Raw genomic sequence first — 12,121 nt, 5'->3', positions numbered from 1 at the left:
ATTCTGTAGTGTTTACCACTGCCGTTTGGTGCATAGGTAATTACCATTTTGAGCTTCTAATTGTGGGGACAGCATCGTTTGAATCATGCTAAAATAATCTGAAAAACATTCAGTTTGTAAAGGTTGTCATTTTTATTAATTGTGGAATCCCTATGAAAGGTGAAAAAGGTTAACGGGTTTCTATTTAATTTGTGCCAGAACAAACTGAACAAATAATTTGCAAATACAATCATTACGTGCAACATGCTCAGTTTTTTTGGTGTAATATTTTGTCATGTACTTGCTCTTTGTATGCTGCTAAAACAAAGGAAATAATCATCTGAATGTATTTTCTACATACTTTCTAAATTGTACGGACCTCTTTTATCCGTTTTGGAAAACACCTGATTACTTATATTTCATGGTATTAAATGGAGTCTTTTTTTTTTTTTTTTTTTAGAAAAATCAAAGCATTTAAACACAATTTAGTAGCACAGTCTGAACTAAACTTTCATAGAGACTATACAGCATTTATATTGGATTTATAGCTTTATGGATATTTTGCATGCAATTTTTTTAAATATAATTAAATAGCCTCTGAGAAGAAAGGTGTTTTTAGTCTACAGAAAGTTTAATGGCTGTAACATTATTTAACAGTATCTGTTTCTAGCTTGCTGATGGAAGAGTCCGAAGATAAATAAAACAATAAAGTAAAACTAGGAAGGTAGGTAGGTTGCTGTCAATTTACCTGTTGTGTAACTGACCTGTCGCCTAATGTTAGTTTCATATGAAAACTGGCTAATAGGAATTTTTTACACTATTCCACTCTATGACACTGGGAAAAAATGTGTGCATTTGACCATATACAGTACTGTGCAAAAGTCTTAGGCACTTAGATGTTTCACAAAAGTATTTGTTTTAGACTGTTATTTAATGTCTTGTGCAGTAGTGTCAATGGGAAAGAGCATATTTTAGATTTCCAGGCATTCCTTTTGCAAAAAGTTACAGTATTACAGTAAGGGTTTTGTATGCCATTAAAGAAAGAAAGTACACATGCACACACACAGTCTGAAGCCGCTTGTCCCAAGCGGGGTCGTAGCAAGCCGGAGCCTAACCCGGCAACACAGGGGACAGGGTTGGGGGTGGGGGCACACCCAGGACGGGGTGCCAGTCCATTGCATGGCACCCCAAGCGGGACTCAAACCCCAGACCCACCAGAGAGCGGGACCCAGCCAAACCCGCCGCAACCCCACTTGGGACAAGTGGTTGTTGATGATGGATGGTTACTAAGCTTTGTAGGAAGTTTACTAAGAGCTTTATTTTTGGAGGCGTTTTCACTTTACAGCTTTATTCCCCAACCAAGTGCTTAAAACTTTTGCACAGTACTTTCGTACAGTACCTGACTAATAAATTGAATGGGTAATCTGTAGTCCAGTTTTGCCAGATAAATGTTGCTGAAGTATTTAGATAATTTTTCATACATACACATTATAAAAGGCTTATTGTGTCAGCAGTCACATAGATTTTGATGACAGTAAGAGCCAATGAATTCATTTGAAATCAACTGAATACATTTTTAAAAGGTTCAAATCACAGATAAGTTACCTTGAGAAAGCCTGAAGTATTTACAAAAATGGTTCAAGACTTCATTTTAGAAGCTATTGAATGTGTATTAAACTGTTATTGGAAGTAACATATTTTATGAAGACATTATAGTGGTATTTCAACACACCAGAAGGCAGCTTTATTGCTGCTATGTCTTCCTTTTCAGGAGCTCTGCACTGTATGGTATCAGATGGGGAAAAAAAACTACTTTTTTAAAATAATTTTTCAGCCCAAATATGACATCTTAGAAGCTGATTATGAAATATCTCACTGCTGTGAATTGTTCCTTTTAGAAAATTTGATATTTTTTTAGCTCAATTAATGTTTGATTTACAAATAAAAATATTTTGTGCAATACATATCTTTTACTGGTTCTTATTCTTATATTTTCTTAAATATATGTTTTGCTGGTGAAAACTTGTAAAAATGGATAAAAGTGTATTTTCATGGAAACGTGTTTTGCTCATGCTTGTTCTCACTGGTAAGAAAAGCTAATATAGGTAAAAATATTTTAACTGATGCAAAGGCACATGTAATTTACGCAACTTTTAGGGCGTATGGTAAACAAAAGAGCCGCAGGGAGCATGGTGGTTGCAGCTGCTGCCTGGCACTACAAAGCTCTCTGGTACAAATCCATTCTTGCTTTAGTACCCTCGAGCAAGGTGTCTCCCCTAAATTGCTCCAGTAAGAACACCCTGCTCTATAATTGGGTAAATTATTGTGGAGTGGTTTATCTAACATTGTATTTTGCCATGAACAAAGGAATAATGTGAAAAAACAGTGCTATGTAAAGTGTCTTTAAAGACAAAATTAATTTATTCAGTGCCTCAGAGAAATACAGCACATACTGGTTACAAAACGCATGGAAATCCGCAGGTTGGTACTAGTCCTGCCTGGATGCATCAGTAGCATTACAGCAGTCGATCCCAGACAAGCGCATGTAATGAGGAGACGCCACAAAATGTCTTGTCTGCATTGGTATGCCTCTGGCTGTCCAAACACAACTTAATGGCAATGGTTCCTTTAAACGTAGCACCAAATGAAGCTTAACCTTTAGAAACCAAGTGGGCAAAATGTTCTCGATGTGCTGCAGCACACGCAACTATCCTACACTTCTGTTACCAAACTCCGTGCAACGTGTCTATTGTGTGGGAATAAGATGAGAAACTCCAGAATCAAATGGTACGTTCTACGTCCTGTGGGTATTTACCACTGTGGGGAATGGTAAGCACAAAAAAGGACAAATGCACATTCAATATGAAATTTAAAATGAAAAAAAATCATAATATCACATTTTTACATGTCAGTGGTCCTGTATATACAGTTATAACAATGTTCCTTTGTGAAATGTTTTGCTGATGTTTTTTTTTAACAGAATTCCGATTTGGAAAGAAAAGGAAAAAAAACTTTGTGGAAGCATGTTATGTTTCAAAATCTGCTTTCTCTAATACATTTCCCAAAATACTGTTCTTTGTCCAACACTACCACCGAGGACAATTTTACAAAGACTCTGAGGAAAAAGTGCCTCCATTTTTTTTTTCTAAATAGTTTGTTGTTTTGTCACATTTTAATTTCAAAATAAATACCTATCTTTTCTTTTGTCCTACAATATTCTTTCGCTTTGCTCAACAACCACAAATCCTCAAAAAAAAAAAAGAACTGGAACAAAAATAAAAGTGTTACACAACAGAAATGTAGCTAAGACTGGTTAAATATACCAATTATATCTTTAACAATTACATTAAAGAGTAGCATCATTAACAAAAAACAACTCCAACACTTATTATACAACGTTTCAAATGGATACGATTGAAAACTGCGGCAAGGCAAGGTTAGACTTTAGTTTCTGTGGTTCGACCCCTAAGGCAATATGTGCCAGTGCCCCCAGGAGAGAGTGTGTGTCTTGTCAGACTCATCTCTTTGGCATAACTGAGGCACATCAACAGTGGGCATCTTCTTTGTCAAACAGGGTCTCCAGACCAAGGTGAAACAGAGTATGTGTGTTGTTCTGGAGGGAAAGGGACGGGGGCGGGGAGGTGGTGAGGAGAGGGCCATCAGGAATCGGTCTCCTCTGATGAAGAAGAAGCTGGCTTTACTTTTTGGACGGTGCAATGTAGCTGTTCTCGATGCACAGCACGATGTAAGATCTGGAGCAGCTGCTGGTGGTCTGCTGCAGGAGCTGCCCGGTCTGCAGAGAGGACGCCAGGCCTGTCACGGCCTGGTCTCCCATCCGCCAAGTCTCACAGTAGTTGTCGGTCTGACGGTGACCCCTGGTACTTGAGCCATGCCACACCATCTTTTCAGGCCTTCAAAACGACATGTGAGGACGATGATTATTATTATTATTATTATTATTATTATTATTACCACACCTGACAGCTTTATATAAAGACAGATACAACCTCTCTGTTACAGTAAAATAAAATTTCGAGGAAAGGAAAATAACGCTTTTGAGAAAAGCGTCTGCTGAATAAATAAATGTAAAATATTACGAACCATACAACTGAAGCTAAAAAAGTGTCCTAAATTATAAAGTATAAACAGAGTACACATTCCTCATAAACCCTAAGATATAAACAATAAAAACATCCAGGAGTTTTTCATGAATGTGATTATGTGTCTACAGTACTAATGTTACAAATACATTATGAAATGCTGCATACAGATGTTTAATATCATATATATATATATACACACACATATCACCCATGTGGATCAAGGGAAAAATAAATAAATAACCTATGGGCCAATATAACCTTCACATACACTACGAGATCAATTTATATATGTAGGACATTACAAGTCTTAGAACTGCACTTAAAGAGACTGTGTAGCATCTTTTTGAAAGTCAACGTGAACAAATGTGAACATAAACTTAAAAAATTGTTTACAGATGTTATATATGAACAGCATTCATGTCATTTCTGAATCTTAAATCAGAGCCATGAAACTCCCTTTGTGATAAAAACGAACACACAAAAACGTGAAACATCACGTGTCTCTTTCATGCATCTCTTATCTAAAGAACTTGTGTGAATCCTGTATTTTAATTTTCCCCTCTGAAACTAATTCAGGCCATGATTTATCTTCTGAGTGGGAGCATATTACACTGGTATGCAGAGGTAAGGGTACATTTACTAACCATGCACTATCCCTGAGGACATCCCTCCCATCAAAGGAGTAGATGGGTACATTCTCCTTCATCCTCCCCTCTGAGTCTCTGAAGAGAGACTCCCAGCTGCTGAACAACACCTGGTCCTGAAGAATGGGAAGCAACCACAACAAGGATCTCAATAAAGTGATATCTGAAGAGCCGATTCATGCGTTTGTCTTGAAAATTAATTATATACAAATGTTATTAATATTGGTGTCAGAAATGGGATCCTGGCATTACCTTGAGATTTAAGATGGGCAGACTGTCTCTGTCAGACTTGCGGACAATACTGTAGATATCCTGCAGCTTGGAAGACAGGAATGCACGGAAGGTACCGCTCAGTCCAACTGCTCGGGCCTGTTGGAAGCACAGGAAGTCTGCTCCCCGGATGCCACGCATGTTTCCCACTTGTGGCGCATTTAAGGCAATCAGGTGCAGCTGGCGATAAGGTAAAGAAAAATCCAAATGACATATAAAAACAGACTTTAACTGTTAAAAATTACAGTAAAAATGACTCTACACAAAATATTTACCCCTGGTCCAAATGTGTGCACATGGCCAGCTGGCTGGGGTTCCGGAACACTAGGTCTGCGGTAGGGAGTGTTGTGGTACCTATTGTCTGTTTGTACAGGACTGTACCTGTTGTCTGGTTGTGGGGGGTATCTGGAGTCAGGATAGGAGGGATATCTATGGTCAGGCGGGGAGGTGTATCTGGGATCTGTTTTTGGGGGGTATCTGCTATCAGGCTGAACAGGGTTGCGTTGCTCTGGCTCCGTTCTTGAGACTTCAACAGGGTGGCGAGGTGGAGGCTCTATAGGCCGGGTGGCGGTACCAATGTGTGACAAGTGCTCCGCCCCACTGTTGGCAGAGTGGTCCTGTGAGTAATGCACGACTGGAGGTGGCTTGACTGCTGCCACTTCATTGTCCTGTAGATTGAAACACAGCAGCAGTGATACCAGATATATCTATTTAACCCTTTCAGGGCTAAATTAATACCAGCATTAGAAAAAAATCTGTACCAGCTGATGCCAATTTGCAACATCTGCCTGGAGAGGGTTAAGTCAGCATGTATTTGAAGAATACACATTCATACTCAGAGTTAATAGGTTCTTTGGTTTTTTAGGTAATTAGGTTTACTTAAGAATGACATGTCTGCAGCCATGTCTACTTCTCTTAATGTAATGCACAAATTGTATTTTTGCTGAGATGTACGTCGCTTTGGAGAAAAGCGTCTGCTAAATGAATACTGTAAATGTAAATATTTTTCATTTATATTTGACTTACCAGATCTCTGGCGTACGGTTTGTACTCTCCAAGCTGGAAAAAATTTAAAAAAAAAAAAAAAAAAGAAAAAATCAAGATCATGTGTGCATACAAATATTATTGTGCATCATTACAATGCCATGCTTTCAGTAGAGAACAGTACCGTCACTTGACGGAATCCTTCCCGAACTCGAATGTAGAGGTCCCCGTTGTCTTCAATGAAAATGAGTGTGCCCTCAGCCTGTCGTCTTGCCGTGGAAATCATGGTGTCATATGATCTCAAAACAGTGACCTGTAAGTCCACCAAAATATAATTCATTTATGAAATGTTTTACATGACTGCACAAGTCAACTGTAAAGCCAGTAAAGCCGTGACAAAAATGCAAAAATGCAAAATTATTTTTTAAGCTTCAGAAGAGGAATCAATCAATCGGATAAATTTAATTTCTGCATATCAGTTCTCATTCAATAGATCACGGCGCACACTATTTCCTACTAAACACAGCAGACGGTGCCACTTTACCCCAGAAGACAGTCCAGGAATTCCAGGAGGACCAGGAGGACCAGGGGGACCAGGGATATTGATTGCTAAAACAGGACAATTAATTCATCATCTTTCAACCAGTCTCAAAGTATTAGCCTTAACAAAAAAGTTTAGATTTACTGTTCATTAAAAAATGTTGAAATTTAGTTAAATATTATTTTGTTAACAGGGGGCGCGGTGGGTTGGACCAGGTCCTGCTCTCTGGTGGGTCTGGGGTTCGAGTCCCGCTTGGGGTGCCTTGCGGCGGACTGGCGTCCTGTCCTGGTTGTGTCCCCTCCCCCTCCAGCCTTACGCCCTGAGTTGCCGGGTTAGGCTCTGGTTCCCCGTGACCCCGTATGGGACAAGCGGTTCTGAAAATGTGTGTGTGTGTATTATTTTGTTAAGTTTAGCTCATGCTCCTCCCCCCATTTTTAATGATTTATACAGCCACGTAATTTTTACTGGTACAATTCAGGATAAGTACCTTGCTCAAGGGCACTATAGCAGGAATGGGGATTCAAACCTGTGTCCTTCAATGCAGGACAGCTGTTCTAACCACTATGCCACCTGCTGCCGCAGAGCTGTCTACCACTCCTCTATGTACTCACTGTGTGTAGGTCTGTATGCCCCAGGCAATGAGGGTGAGCCTGGAGGACCAGGGGGGCCCGGAGGGCCCGGAGGGCCAGGGCTTCCCGGTCGACCATCATAACCAATCCCTGTGGATCCTGGTGGCCCCTGGGGACCAGGGGGACCTCTGATAGAATCTCCTTTCGGACCCTGCAGATACAACAGGTGACAGTGAAGACAAGGAAAGCGTTTGCATGAAGGATCTTATTTCAATCTGTAGCCAGCATTTCTTACCGGTAGCCCTGGGATTCCTGGAGGTCCAGGCGGACCCTGTGCTCCTCCATAGCGGGGGTCATAGTACCCCCCACCTGGCTCTCCTTTCTCCCCTTTGGTACCAGTTTCTCCCCGCTCTCCCTTCAGCTCATTCTGTGCAAATAAACATCTCACTGATCTGTTTTGCATCGCATTCAGACAAATGTCACTCACGGAAACACAGGAAATGTCTAAAACCCTACCTTTAGTGTGTAGAAGTCAAAATTTGAAGCAACACCTACATTGAAAACAATGTAGTCATTATTTTGACATTTTATAATGCAGCAATGACTATAATAATGATGGGGCTTAAAAAGTAACTGAAATTATTGAAAATACGTGGATATTTTGTGCAGTTTTACCAGGTGTCCCAGGAATGCCAGGAGCTCCACGATCACCTTTCTCACCCTTCGTAGCTGGAAAAAAGCAAAACAATGTAAATGAAACAGCAGAACGCTGACTCCAACTATGAATTAATACTCTCACTTCTACTAGTTATTATTTATCAGTTGTTGATGCATGAAAGTTGTAGTTAGAACTGATTAGAGGACACTGACAATCTATGGCAATATTTTATTAACTGTAAATACTAGATAAGTTCAAAATAACTGAACATGTTGCATGATTTACACAGGTGAAGGGTGTTTTTCATTTTGCCTTTAAAATCCAAGACAAAGCCTATGCATGAACTTCCTTAAAAGCGGTTTGGAAGCTTAAAACATTTTCAGCAAACTGAACTTTTATTTAGTGCATTATAATTGTTTAAATTTTACATATCTAAATGATACCTGTAATTAATGTACAATAAAAAGCTAAAAATAATTTAAATTTCCAATATTTATTAAGCCACATTTGGCAGATTTCGACCGACCTGGATAAAGTCTTGAGACATCATCATACCGCTGAAATGAAAAAATAACAAACGCATAAATTAGAAGGAAAAAAGGTAAGTAAATAAAACATTAGTAAATAATGGATTTATTCTGAATATGCTGATCTTGAACAAAGTTTCTCAGTTCCGTTCCCTCTCCTTGGAACCCCTAAATATTCTACATGTTGTGTTCCAAGTGGCAGTAAGCAAAACTAAGGGCTTCATGGTAACTTCAACAGCTTGAATCAGGAAAAATTGGGTGGAAAAATTGAACAAATACATGAAATGGCTAGAAGTGTAGAGGAGATTTAAGAACCAGTGCTTTGTCTGAGAAGAAACTTCATGCAAAAGTAATTTAATGATTACGGTGGTTCTGACATGTCTATATGAAACCTACTCTTATGAAACTTTCTTAATTAAACTCTTAATGGGAAGTGTTTTGTCTACTCACTAAAAACCTGTCCAATGCTACTGGGGATCCAGGAGGTCCCGGTGGTCCCGGTGGTCCAGGAGGACCCTGAGAGGCATAAAACAGATTTATTCACACCACTGCATCCACATATGTTCAACTGAGATTTCTGCACAATCAGTTCCAAATTTTGCTCTTACAGGATAGCCATATCCTGATCCAGATCCTGGCTCCCCTTTTCCTCCTTTGTACCCGTTCACACCAGGGCGACCCTGAAATTAACGAGAAATGAAACAGACAGCATAAGCGTACATTTAGACTAACAGTACAGTTTTTTATTTAACAGACCCTTTTCTCCAAAGCAGAGTACAACATATGTATAAAACACGGGCCAGTCGCTGCACTGATGTGATTTTCTATCTGTGTAACACTGAGGCACTTACTGGTCGGCCTGGCATTCCAATTTCACCCTTAACTCCAGGAGGACCATACTGACCCTGGAAAAATGCAATGAGCGGTAAATTAGTTATACCAACCAAACTCAAGTTGCATATTATTTGTAGTGGCTGTCTTTTCATTTATAGACCGCTGAAACAGATCTATTTTTAACAGGACTGGTTTGGGGACAGTCACAAAAAGGACTTCAGTCTAATTGCTCCCGTGATTTAGCGCCACTTTATGGAAACAGATTTTAAATCATTACTCACAGATGGTCCAACTAGCCCAGGGGGTCCCCTGTCTCCCTGTGAAATTTTGGGTCACAAAAAAGTCCAGATGAAACCACACATCAAACTTAAACAAGAGGAAAGACTCAGTTGTGTGACATTCTTACCTTCTCTCCCTTCAGACTTCCCTGAAAGAAGGGACTGCCATCAGGTCCAATGATCAGCCCTGGTTCTCCTTTCTCGCCCTTAGTAAGGGATACAGAAAGCAAGAAAAACTAAAAGTGCTTCACAGAACTTTAATTTTAAAAGCTAAATGTGTAAAACCACAAAAGGGACATTTAGACTAAATTCTTCAGACCTTAACTCCATAGCCTGGATGACCTGGATCCCCTCGTTCACCCTTTGGTCCAGCTGGGCCCTTTTACAAAAAATATATATGCAATAAAACTGAGAAACCTGACATTGAGTGCCTTAGAGACCTGAAATCATGCGTTCAAATTTATAAATTACAGACACATCTTTGGGAATGTATATTGTCTCGAGGATGATAACACTTACAGGGAAACCTGGTTGTCCAGGAATACCAGCTCCACCCTGACAAGGTATACAGAATCAAGAGTGAAAAGATCACCTCATGGAAATGTGCTTAATTTAATGTTTATTGGAGTGTTTAGATTAGACGTAAAATAGTCACGGTCATGGATTAGATGTTAAGGGTCTAACCTGAAGTCCTTGTCTTCCAATGATTCCATCCAACTTAATTGAAAAGAAAACAAAAAGAAATCATATGTGAATGAATGATGAGCAAGATGAAGAATAAGTAAAATGAAGGTGGTACAAAGAACTACGTTTGCAGACTTACAGAGTCTGAGGACTTGAAGATGACCTGACCTGGGGGGCCAGGAGGCCCTGGAGGTCCAGGAATTGACGCTCCATCTCGACCAGGTTCCCCCTAAAAAAGACACACAAGCACATACTCTATAAAATACCCCTTATTGTTATACCTGTCATTCAGATCTAATAAATAAATTAAAAATATGAAATATGTATGGAAAAACTTACTCTGTCACCTTTGTCTCCTCTATCACCCTTTGGTCCCTATGAATGAAAAGGTTGAGAACAAAATACAGCCATTCATCCCTGAGATCATAATACCATGTGGTACAGGCAGAATGACATAGACTCTTAATCAGCAGTGGACAAACTCCCCCATTGCTATTTATTCAACACTTACCTACGAATGAAAAACTAGTTGACAACTCATAATCTCGCCCTTTACATAAATATTAAAGTAGCGAATGTAAAACTCATTAATATGGCTGTATGATGTCATTACAAGTGAAAGAAAAACTTCCTCCTCTGTAGTAGATGTTCAAACAGACAAAGACAGAGTGAAAGAGAGAGAGTTTAAGCCTCACCTGAGGTCCTGGGAAGCCCTTCAGTCCTGGTTTGCCATCCTGTCCCTGGGGCCCTTCACTTCCCTTCTCACCAGGCAGCCCAGGCAACCCCGGATTGCCCTATGAAGTGACACAACATATTAACTTTTACTTGCCCAACCAGCCTTGCAGGACATTTTTACTGCTAGCATTCCTAATTTTTTCACACTTTGCATCTAAAACCACCAGATCTATACTCACTGGCAGGCCTGGAATTCCAGGAGGACCCTTAAGTGAAAAACAAAGTGAAACGATGTGTCACCTTGACGGAAATAAATTTGCATGGCCTTCAGCAAGACATGAAGGGATTACAGAGAGCTACCTGGATTCCTTCCGGTCCTCTCACTCCAGTAAGCCCTGTGAACATTCCCACTCCAGAACCTTCCATGTCCATATCATCCTTTAAACACAAGATTCTGGTCAGTAAGTCAAAGAAAATCCTAGTATGTGATCTAGTATGACTAATATGAAAAGAACCATTTTGTTTTGCTCTCCAAAATGCACCAACAATGTGGAAAAGTATATAGTTCACAGAAAGGTTGATCCATGGTTGATTGAAGAAAACCCTAACCCTAAACCTGATAGTTGGTGTTACTCACAAAGCCAACACGGTAGCCTGGTCCTGGTGGTCCTGGTGGCCCAGGTGGCCCAACAGGCCCCATTGGTCCAGGAAGTCCAGCAAGCCCAGTTTCTCCTGGACGACCTGATACCCCAGGTGCACCCTGAGAGCCCTAGGAAACATCAGACAGAAGGAACAAACAAGAGCTTCAACTTCGAAAACAAAAAAATACCACACTCTCCTCCGGATGAGGAAACACAGCTCAACACCAAACTGAGATGATTAAGACACAGTCTTCTGGAGACACAACTCAGGGGTAGACCTGGTAAAACAAAATGACAGAGTTTCACATTCAAACTCCAACTTCTTGATACATCCTCTAAGCGATCACATCGATTTTCCGATAAATAATTAAGGAACATGTGCCCATGCCAGGAAATGCAAAAAAAAAAAAAAAAATAGAAATTTGTAATGCAATAATATGTTAGAAAACAGTTTAAAGACAGTTGCTAGTTATTTTCCACTAACAGCTGAAGTGTGTTATTGCTTTCCATTCGTGCATCGCTTTCAAGCCTTAATGCTAAACACAGCAACTGTTTTATCATGCAGGTCACCTGGTACCTGCAACCCAGCTGATCCCGAAGAAGAGGAGGTATAGTGAGACAGCAAGTCTAAGAGATAGGTGGGTGCAAGGAAGTAGGAGCCTTGCTGAGATGAGAAGAACACAAAGAGGAATCCTGAAAACTCGTGGGGAAGAACGAGCTCTGTTCATGGCCGA

At 40.0% G+C, this 12,121-nt stretch overlaps 1 protein-coding gene across 1 annotated transcript in view; it reads right to left on the bottom strand.

The window, feature by feature from the left end:
- Nucleotides 1-3,261: 3,261 nt before the first annotated feature.
- Nucleotides 3,262-12,121, bottom strand: part of LOC108924245 (collagen alpha-1(XVIII) chain-like) — a 33,033-nt gene continuing 24,173 nt past the window's right edge. Inside the window, exons 17-42 of the mRNA XM_018735479.2 lie at nt 11,384-11,515; nt 11,107-11,184; nt 10,986-11,012; nt 10,767-10,865; nt 10,411-10,446; nt 10,211-10,300; nt 10,072-10,104; nt 9,907-9,942; nt 9,707-9,766; nt 9,516-9,593; nt 9,391-9,426; nt 9,127-9,180; nt 8,884-8,955; nt 8,726-8,791; nt 8,275-8,305; nt 7,766-7,819; nt 7,607-7,641; nt 7,386-7,517; nt 7,133-7,301; nt 6,525-6,589; nt 6,165-6,293; nt 6,023-6,055; nt 5,272-5,664; nt 4,979-5,176; nt 4,727-4,842; nt 3,262-3,890 (exon numbers count right to left, since the gene is read on the bottom strand). Coding sequence (XP_018590995.2) covers nt 3,677-3,890; nt 4,727-4,842; nt 4,979-5,176; nt 5,272-5,664; nt 6,023-6,055; nt 6,165-6,293; nt 6,525-6,589; nt 7,133-7,301; nt 7,386-7,517; nt 7,607-7,641; nt 7,766-7,819; nt 8,275-8,305; nt 8,726-8,791; nt 8,884-8,955; nt 9,127-9,180; nt 9,391-9,426; nt 9,516-9,593; nt 9,707-9,766; nt 9,907-9,942; nt 10,072-10,104; nt 10,211-10,300; nt 10,411-10,446; nt 10,767-10,865; nt 10,986-11,012; nt 11,107-11,184; nt 11,384-11,515 — 2,466 coding nt within the window. The 3' untranslated portion in view covers nt 3,262-3,676. The remainder of the gene's footprint in view (nt 3,891-4,726; nt 4,843-4,978; nt 5,177-5,271; nt 5,665-6,022; nt 6,056-6,164; nt 6,294-6,524; nt 6,590-7,132; nt 7,302-7,385; nt 7,518-7,606; nt 7,642-7,765; nt 7,820-8,274; nt 8,306-8,725; nt 8,792-8,883; nt 8,956-9,126; nt 9,181-9,390; nt 9,427-9,515; nt 9,594-9,706; nt 9,767-9,906; nt 9,943-10,071; nt 10,105-10,210; nt 10,301-10,410; nt 10,447-10,766; nt 10,866-10,985; nt 11,013-11,106; nt 11,185-11,383; nt 11,516-12,121) is intronic.

The sequence above is a fragment of the Scleropages formosus genome, chromosome 21, assembly GCF_900964775.1.
Source record: "Scleropages formosus chromosome 21, fSclFor1.1, whole genome shotgun sequence".
NCBI lineage: Eukaryota > Metazoa > Chordata > Actinopteri > Osteoglossiformes > Osteoglossidae > Scleropages > Scleropages formosus.
This window is presented reverse-complemented; position numbering and strand designations above follow the sequence as displayed.